The sequence below is a fragment of the Linderina pennispora genome (genome assembly GCF_002104995.1).
Source record: "Linderina pennispora strain ATCC 12442 chromosome Unknown DL89scaffold_14, whole genome shotgun sequence".
Classification (NCBI taxonomy): Eukaryota; Fungi; Kickxellomycota; class Kickxellomycetes; order Kickxellales; family Kickxellaceae; genus Linderina; species Linderina pennispora.
The window spans coordinates 570,978-583,502 of record NW_024468262.1 but is presented as its reverse complement, the minus strand read 5'-3'; the positions used below and the strand labels follow the sequence as shown (position 1 = coordinate 583,502).

Sequence of the window (12,525 nt, the reverse complement as noted above, 5' to 3'; positions counted from 1 at the left end):
TTGGCTGTTGCGGCTGCTGCTGCTTGGGAATATCAAGTAGGGCGAATGGGTCGCTGCTGCTTGTCTCAATTCCACCGTGCATTGCCTTCGTAGTAACTGAGCTGTTTGTAATAATCGCTGGCGTCGCGATCTTGGGGGACGGAGAGAAGATGTTGCTCAGCGCTCTGTCGATGGCGGCTGAGCTGCTGTTCAGTGTGCACAGCGACGCTGCTGCTGCTGTAGATGTCATATCGATCGGGGCGCTATTAGCAGAGGTCTGCAGCTCACTCATATTTTGCGGGATCGCAATTGAGAGCGGCCACATGCTTGCTGTTGTGAGCTGAGCAGGAAACGTTATCCCGAGGCTGCCGGGCGAGGCTGGGTCGAATCCACCCAGCGTTGACTTGCTGCTAGCCCGATCTGTTGGACGAGGGTGACGACGGAGGCATATTTGCACTCGTCAACGAAGCTATAGCTGAGCCAGCGGCAGCGGCAGCAGCAGCAGCAGCAGCATTGGGTGATGAAATCGAGCTGTCGAGGGACGGAAAGATGGCTGCAGGGAACTGCGTCGTCGAGTTGGCGTTGTACATGAGGCTCGAAGGCCCAAAGGAGCCCATCCCCCCAGTTACCTGCTGCTGTTGCTGAGACAGAGCAGATACCGACTGCGCCAATCCAGCTGTGGTGCGGAAGCTAGGCGCGTATCCATACACCCTCTGGTCGCTGAATCCAGCAGTTGTGTTGGCAGCAGCTAGAGGAGGTAGGTAGCTTGAGCGGTCATCAGAAACAAGCGTGTTGAAGCGGTTGCGGCCAGTGAACCCTGAGAACGGTGTGCGTCCTACAGCCGACTGCGACATGCCATGTGCTGACATATTGCATGCGTCGCCGATGATGCTGGCAGTCGTAGCACTGCGCATGCGACCACCATATTGGCGCTTGTGCGTGTGCACCTTGTAGTGCCGCCTCAAGTTGCTGAGCACCGAGAACCGCTTGGTGCAATTTGGGAAGTCGCATGCAAACGGTTTCTCGCCTGTATGTGTGTACACGTGCGATGTCAGTGAGCTTGGCCGTGTAAAGCGCTTCTTGCAGTGCGTGCACTCGTACTTGCGCTCGCGCTTCTCCTTCTCAGTGTACTGCACAGTCACCATCTGGATCTTGCGCATTGCCGCTTGTTGCTGCTGCTGAGCGGTGGAAGAGGGGGTGGGTGTGTGCACGTTGTTCATGGCACGTCGCTTTGGCGGTGGGGCATCGTTTTTATCACTGGAGGGAGAGACAGAATCATCAGGCGAACTTGTCAGTGACGGCATATCCGATGATAACGACGTACCAGCAGGTGGTCCTTGTGTGCTGTTTGTCTCGCAGGATGGAGAGCCGAGAAGTAGGCTGATAGCCGAAGCACTATCTGGAAACGACATCATGTCGATGCTTGTGGACCCAGGCATGGCTGATGATGAGTTGTCGAAGAATGACATTGGGTCAAGAAAAGATGCTGCGGATAAACTGGAATGAGAGTAAAGGGGGACGATGGGGGAAGAGGGAAGGTTAACGGATGTCAAAGAGGAAAGGTAGGGCAGAAAAAGAGAGGTAGGGGTAGCGAAGCGAAGTGTTAGGTGAAGAATTCAGGATCAACTGTGTGCGGGAGGCAATGGCTAATATGCGCTTCGCAGGGAGTCGGCCAGTGCTGGCTTGGTGGAATGCTTTGGAAATTCAATACACGAGCCTCTGAGGATCGAGCTAGTTTTAACGAATGGGACCAAGATAGCCTGGCTTGAGTGTCTAGAACGCCCGGCAATATACTTTTCGGCTGGTTATGTAAGTTAATGAAATGAAGCAAGGAATATGCCCGACCAGGACGAAAGGGCGCGAGGAATTAATTAAACAACACGGAGGGGCTGGTTTAATGAATTTGAGACCAGGGATCGGGAGTGTGCAAGCGGTAATGGCCGTTCGTTATAGTCGTAATAGCGATCTGCCGATATCGTGAAGAATAGCAATAAAAAGGCCCAAGAGGAGGAGAAAGGAGCTGAGGAGAAGAGGGCGCGGGCGAGGGCAGCCTTATTTTAAATTTTGGTAGGGCTCCTAGGGACGCCAAGGGAATTTGGCTGTTGCTCTCGTGGTAGGGGGAGGATAGTAATGCTGCTATTGCGATGTGACTTTGTTAATGTGCTGGGACACGGGATTCTGAGAGAAGGGCAAGCGACGGCGATGCAGGCTCTCAAACATGTCGCCAGCTTCCTTATTAGGCAGCATCCACTGTGGGCGACCAAAAAACGTAGGAAAGGGCATCTCGCTCAAGAGCCCCTATTGCTGGGTGGTGGATGGTCTAGTATCTACGTAATCTGCACATTTGCTGCAGCGGCTGCATATGTCGGCGTGCGTATACGTACTACAGACTGAAGAGTGCCGGCGGCACTATTACATGTCTCTGGAGATAATGTTTCTCCTGGCGTCTGCCTGTGATTGGCCATGTCCCCAAACCGACAGCACTAGCCTAGGATCGGCAGGCAAGAGTAGGCTGGTGACGGCTGTGGTGCTGGTTTGGCACTCGAGCCAGAAAAAACACCACTACCACCGCTTCCGCAGACAAAGGAAAAAGGGCACGCAGGGTCTAGGCAGAGGAATTCTCAGACACTTTTACGTGGCTGGTATCATTCGCAGCAACTGCTGGCTATGCTGCTATTGCTATAGTTTATCAACAAAAAGGCACCGATCTAGGCTGTCGTCTGTCGAGCAGCAAGAAACTCGCGGCGAAGAGCTAATAGCTCGGGCTTCCAGCCCAGGCGATCGGCGAGCAAAACACACGCCGCGTCGCAGTCGCCAAGCATCAGGGCATCACGGTGCACAGCGCTGGCAAATCTACCGTCGAAATCAAGCCCGACGCCGCGTGCTTTCGATTCGCCAACCCGCTCGCGGTTAATGAGCAGGCGTGGCACGCTCTTGCTGACGAGATTGACAAGCCCTGCGAACGGGTGGACGGCCAGAGAGGTGCCCATGACCATGAGTAGATCGCACTGGTCCAGGTCGTCGTGCATCAGGTCAAAGAAGCGCTTGGGCAGGCCCTCACCAAAGAAGGTGATGTCAGGCTTGACCAGGCTGCCGCATTGTCTGCAGTGTGGGATCTCATCACGGAATACCAGATCACGGACCCACTCCTTCGAGTGCTCCTCGCGGCAGTCCTCGTTGATGCAGTGCGCAGTCTTAAACGACCCGTGCGCTTCCACAACCAGATCGTCGCTAACACCGGCTATCGAATCTAGGCAGTCTATATTCTGCGTGTAATGCCGTAGCAGGACGCCCTTCGACTCCAGAAGCTTGACAAAGAAGTGACTCAGCGTCGGTATGTATAGGTCCGGATACAGCTCCTTGGCCAGCACAAAGAACGGCTTCGGGTTCTCTTCAAAGTAGTCCATAGTGAAAATTGCCTCGGGGTATGGCAGATCAAATTTGGCCAGGTTTGCATACAGACCGGTTCCAGGCGACCGGAAGTCTGGGATTCCTGCGGCAGTTGAAATTCCTGCACCAGCCATGACCACAATCTTCTTCACCTTGCCCTGGCTGACCATGTCGACTATGTGGTCCAATGACGACATGCTCTTGCCGAAAATCGTCTTCGTGCGACGGCCCAGTCTTGGCTCATAGACCCTGACATTGTCCACATCGGGTACGGCTTCATCTACAACCAATTCCTGGGATTCCTCTGGTTCCGACTCGTGGCTGTCGGGCACAACAGCGTCACCTGCCTGCGCAGTAGCTTCGCTCTCTCGCGTGTCCTTTTGTCGGACATTGGTGCCGATGTTGAGGCTCTGAACGATATCAGCTAGCTCGTCGACTGTAGTGGTGCTAGTAGTAATAGTGTTTTCTCCCTTCATTGTAGCGTGCATTTAGAGTATTAAGCCTGTATAATAAAAACAACCAAAAGCAAAAAAAACCTGTAGCAAGAGGAGCTGTAGACCAGAACAGCTGTGGCACCACAGCTGTCAATTTTTTCAGCCTTTGCCCTTGGCGCTGTTGATGCAGCTGAAGATCAAAAGATCATCAGCTGCGGCGCGAAAGCGGTTGGGCGTCGTCCTCGTCCTCGTCCGAGTCAAACAGCTGTGTCCGGATGTTGTACTCTTCAGAGTCCAGGCTGATGTCGCCACGACGGCGCACAGCGCCCCGCCGGCAAGTGACGACGTCAAACACAGTCAGAAAACAGGTGCTGAAGAAGACGTAGATTGCGTGCCACATTGCGTAGTTTGGCAACTGCTCGAGTCCACGCAGCCCACGGGACGAGTTGAACACGCGGTTGTACAGGAATCCGCCCAGCATATAGATGCTGCCGACCAGGAACACAGCGACAAATATAACCGAATTGCGGTCAGGCCCATCTAAAAGTCCTCCATCACCTCTACTGTTGTCGTCGTCATCATCTGCTGCGGGTAGTGGCTGCGGCGAGTCTGGTGCAGACTCAAGGTGTTCCACAGAACAGGCATGCGGCGTTCTCCACTCGAACAAAAAAGCGCACTGGTCCCATTCGGCGACAAACTCGGGATTGCCCGCACCATGGACTGCGTTATCACAAATGAACGATATGAGTGTCGACTGCTTCAAGTGCGAATTGCTTGGACACACGTCTCCATCGGTGTATTCGAGCAGCAGGCGCTTGCCGCGAAGAAACGGTTTTGTGTTCGCCATACCCATCAGCCCGCGCTCTCCGCTGCGCTGCCATTGCGCTGCACTTTCACCACTAGATACTGAAAGTGCGCTGCATACGTTAATGTCAAACGAGTAGCCTGTATCGAAGCCGTCAACACTATAAACACCATTAGCACGCCGCAGAGGCCGTAGGTCGTAGTAGCGGCCAGAACCATTGTCGCTCAGCGTGCAATCTGGTGTATTGTCAGCAGAGCCAGCTGCAGCTGCTAGTGTTGTGGATTCTAGTGCCAAAAACAGCGTAGAGAGGTTCGTCCAAGCGCATTGTCAATTTAGAAATAAAAAGTACAAAAAATATGTTAAAAAAGTTGTAGGGGAATGAAAGCGAAAATGCGCTGGCCGGTCTTGGCGTGATCAAGGAATCCGCCGGTGTTTACGGAGTGGGAGAATCTGGGTGGGCATCACTGTCACCCTCGCAGGATAGTCCCAAGAATGATGAACGCTACAGTGACCCAGAGCGAGTCGAAGAGGCCCACTGTACTAGTGGTCCTAGAGAAACTCCATGTGCTGTCTGGTTCCTTGAGGACGACGTGGCGAGCGGACCCAGGTCGCCAGCCATTACCGAATATGTAGTCTGAAGCGGTGAAGCAGGGCAGTTGTTGGCATGGCTATCTCCAATTTTAATGATGCAAGTGTGTAGGAGTGTGTGGATACAAAGGCGACAGAGATGATTATTGGCACATACACTCCCATTGTGCGCACCCGAAGTGCAGACCAAATTCCTGCTTAAAGGCATACACTGCTTAGGGGGACAGCATCATGTTCGAGCAGGGATCTACTTGGAGTATAGTCGTGTTCAATGTTCACAATATAAAACGGTATAATGGTTGAAAACAGTGCAGAAATGTGAAAACTATTAAAAGATTGGAGATGCCAGGATGTTAGATAATAATGGCAGTCTCGTCTGTACCAGCAATATTGTTGACGATGGGTAGCGATGTTGCTGGATAGGACTGCTCGTCATAGTAGTCGTACTCGATGGTAGTCGCTGATGTGGGCAAAACGTCTGTATATGGTAGTGATGGGATTTCCTTCATAGTAAGGAGGATTGCCTCCGTAGTAAGGGGGGTTTCCTCCGTAGTAAGGGGGGTTTCCTCCGTAGTAGGGAGGGTTACCTCCGTAGTAGGGAGGGTTTCCTCCATTGTATGGCTGCGCCAGAGTTGTGTATGTAGGCAAAGGCTGGCTACCGCCATTGTAGCCGTTATAACTATCGCTGTAACCACCGTTGTAGCCGTTGTAGCTATCGCTGTAGCCACCGTTGTAGCCGTTGTAGCTATCGCTGTAACCACCGTTGTAGCCGTTGTAGCTATCGCTGTAGCCACCGTTGTAGCCGTTGTAACTATCGCTGTAGCCACCGTTGTAGCCACCGTTGTAGCCACCGTTGTAACCATCGCTGTAACCGCCGCTGTAGACAGCGTTATATGCGCTATTGCCGCCGCCGTCGTAACCGCCGCTGTAACCATCGCTGTAGCCACTGCTATAGGTTGGTACAATCACAGGTATGTAGGGGGTTGGTGTAATCACAGGTATGTAAGGAGTTGGTGGAATCACAGGTATGTAAGGGGTTGTTGTAATCACAGGTATATAAGGGGTTGGTGCAATTACAGGTTTGTAAGGGGTTGTTGTAATCACAGGTATGTAGGGAGTTGTTGTAATCACAGGCTTGTAAGGGGTTGTTGTTGTTGTTGTTGTGGGAAGGACTCCATTCCAGGTGTAGGTCGGCAGTGGAATAGCGATGGAGATGCTCGGGCCAGGCGGCAGGCCACCTCCACATGGAATAATAACACCGTTGCTGTCGACACAGACAGTCGTCGTTGATGTTGCTAATGGCCGAAGTGAAGGCAGAGGCTGGGGCAGAGGCACAGGGGGAGGAGCTGTGATAGTGGCAGCAACGTAGTTGGGCGGGGGGACATAAGGATGTCCGTAGTTGGGCGGAGGGATATGAGGAGGTCCATAGCTGGGCAGAGGGACATGAGGATGTCCATAGCTGGGCGGAGGGACATGAGGATGTCCGTAGCTGGGCGGGGGGACATATATAGGACCATAGATGGCCGGTGGCGGCAGGGCAGACCCGTAGATGGGTGGACCGCCTCCTTGATAGGGTCCGTACGGGTCACCACCGGGATTAACCGTAATAGGCTATCGGCCCGGTACCGTAGCCTGCACGGTCCCTCCTGTGACCCTTGCCCTTCTTGGCAGGACCTTTGTTCGATTCGGCCGCATGCTCGACCAAGTATGAGGCCGCCCAGGCAAGGTTATTATCGTCGACGCCAGCGAGCTCCTCTGGCACATCGCGCTGTTTCGCCTTTAGCGGCTCCTGCTTCTCGAGCTCCAGGCAGTGAGCGGTGCCAGAAACCGCGAGGCATTGCATGTTCTTTGGGCAGTGTATCGGGATGTACTCGGTGTTCTTGCAGTGCAGGTAGACGTTGATGTTGTCCTTGTCGCAAGCACGCTGGCCATCAGCAGCGCAGTTGTCCCAGGCATGCGCACTGATGGCTGCCTGCTGGCTGCCTGACTGGGCTGATCTTGCAACCAGATGCTTGCCGATGCGTCGCGCGTTGGCGCCAAGCACTGCATCCGGAAAGACCCAGCTCTTATCCTGCAAAAGGTCCGAGTTCAGCGGGCGGGGGTGGATCGCTCCGCTGTCGGGCTGCTGCAGATCCAGCAGTTGCCGATGTGAGCTGGATCACCGTGTAGAGAGCCAAGAGCTGGCCGACATAGTTGAGTTTCAAGCCAACCATGGTGCAAGTCGTGTAGAATATAAAAATGCGAGCTGTCTAGTCTGGATGTCAAGGAGGAGAAACTGCAGACAAGTTTGAATGGTTATTTGGCATGGTTGATGGAGTGCAGTGCAGTATATGTAGTCGGCTGGAACAGTTGACTGCATGTAGCACTCGTACACCCGATTCAGCGCTGGCATGGCTGTCCTTTGGTCATCTGCGTCCTCTTTCCCCAGCCAACCAGCCTTGACGGCCGTTTTACCAAGCAGCTAGCCAGAGACAATGAGCAGCAGGAGTAACAGGGCGCTGGACCGTGTGTCACGTAGAAACAGTCGGTCTTGGATGTGGAGGAGTGAAAGAAGACGCGGGGCATAGATAGCTGGAGCTCTTATATTGGACAGAAGGGTTTGCATTCACAGCTGCACCAGTACCCCCACATTGTGTCTCTGTCTATCCCTCTCTCCGCCCCACATGTGCTAGTTTCAGCCATACCAAAAAAAATAATGATGTTGGGATTGCGAGGTTTAGAGAAAATAGAAGAGATACTGGTGGTTCTGGTTTACTCAGACTTTTGGATCGGACTCATCTCGATCTCATCGCTGGTCGACGACCGGGCATCACGGCGCGTACGGATACCGAAACGCATCCTCCTCGTCCTCGTCTCCGGCGTCGAACAGAACATGCACATCGCGGACCGGTCTCTTCACTGCCGTAGTTGCCATTGCGGATCTCTGCGACCTGACCCACGGTGTGGTACGCAATGCCATCATCGGTGACCGGCAGCGAGCCTGAGCCATGGCTACTGAGCTCTGAAAACAGCTGCATCAGGAAATACGCATAGAAAAAGAGAAGGAAGGTGATGGACAGGAAGCCCAGCGAGAAAGTGCCAATATCGATGCCGATGTTGATCATGGCGGCCACGTTCTCACGGTTGGCAGACATGAACATAACACCCGAGTGGCACAGGAAGAACACGGGGATGTACTGGAACGGGTTGGGCTCCTTGGAATCGGTCTTGATAAGACCAGTAGTGATCAGCATGATCTCGATACACCGCATCAAGCCCGCCAGCACCAGCGACAGACCAAAGACAAAGTGCACCTTGGTCGAGAACTCAGGTGTCCTGCTCGTGCGCGCCCATGGCGCAGCCCGTAAAGATCAGGATGATGCCCGGGAACATCGAGCGCTCGGACGGGCCAGCCCTGCGCAGCATGTACGTCGACAGCAGTCCGCCGCAGAACCAGATCACGCCCAGGCTGGTGTGTTGCAAGTCCTTGTGGGACCAGCCGTGCGCCTCTTCGACAAACCCATGCTCAGTAAAGGTATTGACCAGGCCCCACACCATGATCATCGCGCTGTCGTACAGTTCCGGGGACCGGCCAAACTTTGCCAGCCAGGGCGCAGCAAGACGCACCAGCAGCAGGAGCCACACGCCGTACGCCAGGAACGAGCTGCCCATGATCAGATGCGCCAGACACTGGCCGTAGAATCCCGTCGTAGCAGTAGCCAAGCCAGGCTACGGCGCCTAGCAGAACCTGCACATATGTCGAAACTATCATAACGATCGCCATGATCTTGTGTGCAATCTTGATGAACGGTCGCAGCCGGTCGTTGAACCGCCGCTCAGTGTGCAGCTTGAGGTAGATGCCAGCACCAAGCTGCCCGACCAGCAGCCACAGCATGAACCAGCTGAACTTGCTATGGGCGTTTTCCTTGAATGCCCGGCCCTTGTGCGAGTGGCCGAGGATGAACCCGATAATCGCCAGGACGCCGCCCAGAGACTGCACCGGGACGTGCCACCGGTTCTTGCGCAGACCGAGAATCATGCCAATTGGGAACAGGGCGCCAAAGGCCACCGACATGAGCAGGATGTGAGCCTTGAGTATGCCATCGATAGGCTCGCCTGTGTCAAAGTTCATGTTGGCGCCGTGGTGGTCGTGGGCGGTCGCGCCCAGGGTGTGCAGTAGCACCAGCTGGACTGCCACTGACAGAAGCGAGGCTGTTCGCGACATGTTTGCAGAGTGAGTGCACGGCAGCTAGAGTAAAAGGGAGGTGCGGAAAATAGCGACTAGAGCAAAGTGCGGAGCCAAGATGGAAAAATGCGAAGGATTTGCGATAGGACAGGCGACAACAAAATCTCTCTCATCTGTCGGCAGCCAGAAAGAGAGGCACGGCGAGGGAGAGCACGCCAGAATCCTTTCACATCATCAGCCAGACAACAATCGGCTATTGGCACCATGAGGCCACATGCCGGCTGGGCAATTCGGCAGAAGAGCCAAAAGCCATCGGCATGTTGGTTGGCCAAAAAGTGCGGGGCGAGGCCCAGGTCCGCTGCCTGCTATCTGCCGCAAAATAAGCACTGCGTTTCCTGGGCCGAGAAGGACTGCCAAGTGACTTGCGATTGAGTGGTATAGGCCGCAGTCTGCTACTGGCTAGTGGTTGCGGCAAGGTGACGCTTGGTAGCACCTGCTACAGACCATAAAAGCTGTGCTGAGGACCACAGCGGAATGCATATGCAGCAGAAACGAGCCGAATGTGGCCAGAGCTGGTGCGTTCAGCGAGCTTCATCGCAACTACGCGTCACTCTGCTTCTGAGAAGGCTATGAGAGAGAGACAGAGCAAAGAGGCAGGCAGGCATAACCCGGAGGAGGTTGAGCGCTGAGTAGTAACAGCTGGAATAAATCAATCGACCATAACACAGTTGCCATTAGCCTCACCAATATCATGCAAGGTACACCGGCTGCTGCAATATCCATCCACTTGGCACAGTATTAAAAAGCTTCAGACATGTTTAGACGCGCGCGGGCAGACGATATATCGGCCAAAGAGGGCGAGAAGCACCTGGTCAGCAACAGCGCCAAGCTGGCTGAGGAGCAGCTGAACAAGCGGCTAGACAGCGAGATCGAGCAGCTGATGAACTCGTTTGGCGAAATCCTGGCCATCAGCAAGATCCAGAACAGCGAAGGCACGGCGATTGCACGGCAACGACTTGGTGCCTCAGCCGGCATGGACGACGATGACCACCCGGGGTGGCGCGGGCAGTCGGACTCGCAGAGCAAAGACAAATACAGTGTTGCACAGGAGGCGTACAGTGCACAGACGCGTGTAGCGACCATGGTCCGGACCATCGAGGGACTGCTGGGCATGGTTACTGATATCAAGCGTGCGTATCTGGTCAACGATGCGACGGCCCTGACAGAGATGGCTACCCGGCGGCGCGGTAAGCTGGATGAGCGGAGGCACATCACTGAGCAGCGTGTCGAGGAGCTCAACTCGGCGCTGGATCTGGCAGTCCGGGACCTGGAAAAGGTGTACTACAGCTCAAAGTATATCGGGTAGAAGAGACGTGTGGTAGAAATAAACAGTGAGAGGGTATATGTATCGAGACTCTATTGTGCCTTTGCCGCGTGCTTCTTGCCCTTCCTGCCCATGACACGCAGCAGCGGCGTGTTGTCTTCATCCAGGTCGTCGTCAGCCTCCTCGCCATCGTTGCCGCCTGACTGTGTATAGTCAGAAACCCGATCTGCGTATGTAGAGGTGTTTCGACCAGCAGCGAATACATTGCGCTTTTGCAGTGTTGCTGCTTGTCGACCACCAGGGATGCTGACGCCGCTAGCAAACGAGCTTGGTGTCTCGCGCTCATAGATGTTCTTGACGCTGTTGGGGAAGGTTCTCCATGTCGTCGTCGCTGTCCGAGCTCTCATCAAAAGATCCAGGATCCTCGCCCTCGCTCTTGTCGTCACGACCGCTGTCGAAGAAGCCGGTCAGCATGCCTCCGTTCTGTTTGTTGTTGCCGACCTCACCACCACACTCCAGCGCGGCCGGATCCTGCGTCCTGTTGTACTGGCGAATCACCATCTCGCCGTCGTCGTCAATTTCAGAAATCACCTTGACGCCGTCGTTCTGGAACACGGTCCGCGACGAATCGCAGCCCTGCTTGACCTTGAGCGGATCACCGACCTCACGGTTGTATCCTGGTGGTGGCCAGTAAACAGGCGGCTTCAGGCCGTCGCGGATGGCAAAGTCTAGGCCAGTGCCTGACAGTTGCTTTGGCACCCACCACAGCAAGGGGCTGTCGCCAAACACCGACTTGAAGTTGCGCACAATGCCCAGGTTGTAAGGGTATGGCGTCGGCTGGCACTTGCGGCTCTGGACCAGTTTTGCGACGCGCTCCTTCTCACGGGCCTCGATCGTGGTTGTGTTGCCGCCGACCAAATACAGGTGGTAGCCGCTCAGAATGCCAACAAACAGCAGCACAAAGAACAGCAGCGTCATGTTGATGATCAGGAATGCCACCTCGGTCTGCGTCGGCTGCCGCACATAGTACGTGCCGTTCATCGAGTCGAGCACCAGCTCGTACATGCGCAGCGTGTGGATCGCCAAGGCCATAGCACAGGTGACGTCAACCGTATACACGAACCGCAAAAAATGCGGCTGGTTGTAGAACCCGACGCAGTTGTTGGTCCACGGGCAGTGGTGGTCCATTTTCAGTACACATCTATCGCAGTCCGAGCAGTGGTGCGTGCGCGGCGGTTTGTATCCCTTGCAGATCCGACAATACCGCGGCTTCAGCGTGTCGCGCTTCAGCTCGTAGACGTTGGCGCCGTCGCGCGGCGGCTCCCAGCCGATTGGAACGTGGCCCGGCGGAACAGACACTGCCAGATAGTAGTTGTAGAAGAGCAGGTGGAGCAAAATGTTGAATATGCCCAGTACGGCCACGGTCTTGGGCGAAAAGCCGCCCAGGTAGTTCCAGAACACAAATATCTGGCTCGAGTAGCCGATGAACCCGATCAGCAGCGACACGCCGTAGACGTACAGCTTCCCAACGTCGAATTCCGCGTACACGCCTTGCTCGTCTAGCGGACATTGAATTGAAGTGCAAACTAAAAATAGGTCAATTGGAGAGTCTTGATTCCTGAGAAGCAGAACAAGGCCTGGTGTGCAAGGCGGGAGGTGTGCAGAGCGCCTTCAAAAGATTTCCCTCGCCCTCCACGCCCCACGCACGCCCATCACAAGACTGGATGGGCCGTTGAGATCGGTGCTCCCGCGAAGTCGGCTTGGCTCGCCCCCACTCGTCTCCCGCACAGGAATCCTCCGCACGCATTCTTTGCAAGCCGATCCACCACACAACCTCGCG

At 54.8% G+C, this 12,525-nt stretch overlaps 8 protein-coding genes across 8 annotated transcripts; 3 read left to right on the top strand and 5 right to left on the bottom strand.

The window, feature by feature from the left end:
• Nucleotides 1–905: 905 nt before the first annotated feature.
• DL89DRAFT_226328 (uncharacterized protein) lies at nucleotides 906–1,124 on the bottom strand (the record flags this gene model as incomplete). The annotated part of the gene is made up of 1 exon (XM_040884803.1): nucleotides 906–1,124. A coding segment is annotated over one exon (219 nt), but the record flags the coding sequence as incomplete, so codon positions are not given.
• A 1,563-nt stretch (nucleotides 1,125–2,687) lies between these two features.
• On the bottom strand, nucleotides 2,688–3,815 carry DL89DRAFT_249231 (NAD-dependent deacetylase sirtuin-2; the record flags this gene model as incomplete). Its single annotated transcript, XM_040885158.1, has 1 exon — nucleotides 2,688–3,815. Exon 1 carries the CDS (start codon nucleotides 3,564–3,566, stop codon nucleotides 2,688–2,690), a length of 879 nt encoding a protein of 292 aa, XP_040740918.1. The 5' UTR covers nucleotides 3,567–3,815.
• A 196-nt stretch (nucleotides 3,816–4,011) lies between these two features.
• Nucleotides 4,012–4,826, bottom strand: DL89DRAFT_260050 (uncharacterized protein; the record flags this gene model as incomplete). The annotated part of the gene is made up of 2 exons (XM_040885744.1): nucleotides 4,012–4,702; nucleotides 4,729–4,826. The coding sequence occupies 2 exons, from the start codon at nucleotides 4,824–4,826 to the stop codon at nucleotides 4,012–4,014; spliced, it is 789 nt and encodes a 262-aa protein (XP_040740917.1).
• Nucleotides 4,827–5,449: 623 nt separating this feature from the next.
• DL89DRAFT_62093 (uncharacterized protein) lies at nucleotides 5,450–6,792 on the top strand. The gene has a single exon (XM_040891885.1). The coding sequence runs from the start codon at nucleotides 5,647–5,649 to the stop codon at nucleotides 6,484–6,486; it is 840 nt and encodes a 279-aa protein (XP_040740916.1). The 5' UTR covers nucleotides 5,450–5,646; the 3' UTR covers nucleotides 6,487–6,792.
• On the top strand, nucleotides 6,792–7,531 carry DL89DRAFT_62104 (uncharacterized protein). Its single transcript, XM_040891886.1, has one exon. It carries the CDS (start codon nucleotides 7,098–7,100, stop codon nucleotides 7,485–7,487), a length of 390 nt encoding a protein of 129 aa, XP_040740915.1. The 5' UTR covers nucleotides 6,792–7,097; the 3' UTR covers nucleotides 7,488–7,531.
• A 225-nt stretch (nucleotides 7,532–7,756) lies between these two features.
• Nucleotides 7,757–9,620, bottom strand: DL89DRAFT_269968 (uncharacterized protein). Its single transcript, XM_040888504.1, has 5 exons — nucleotides 8,865–9,620; nucleotides 8,567–8,839; nucleotides 8,084–8,511; nucleotides 8,025–8,049; nucleotides 7,757–7,987 (listed from the first exon to the last, which is right to left on the bottom strand). Exons 1-5 carry the CDS (start codon nucleotides 9,398–9,400, stop codon nucleotides 7,948–7,950), a joined length of 1,302 nt encoding a protein of 433 aa, XP_040740914.1. The 5' UTR covers nucleotides 9,401–9,620; the 3' UTR covers nucleotides 7,757–7,947.
• A 298-nt stretch (nucleotides 9,621–9,918) lies between these two features.
• DL89DRAFT_62064 (uncharacterized protein) lies at nucleotides 9,919–10,877 on the top strand. The gene has a single exon (XM_040891884.1). It carries the CDS (start codon nucleotides 10,176–10,178, stop codon nucleotides 10,725–10,727), a length of 552 nt encoding a protein of 183 aa, XP_040740913.1. The 5' UTR covers nucleotides 9,919–10,175; the 3' UTR covers nucleotides 10,728–10,877.
• A 150-nt stretch (nucleotides 10,878–11,027) lies between these two features.
• DL89DRAFT_260046 (zf-DHHC-domain-containing protein) lies at nucleotides 11,028–12,492 on the bottom strand (the record flags this gene model as incomplete). Its single annotated transcript, XM_040885743.1, has 2 exons — nucleotides 11,028–12,271; nucleotides 12,393–12,492. 2 exons carry the CDS (start codon nucleotides 12,490–12,492, stop codon nucleotides 11,028–11,030), a joined length of 1,344 nt encoding a protein of 447 aa, XP_040740912.1.
• Nucleotides 12,493–12,525: the final 33 nt, after the last annotated feature.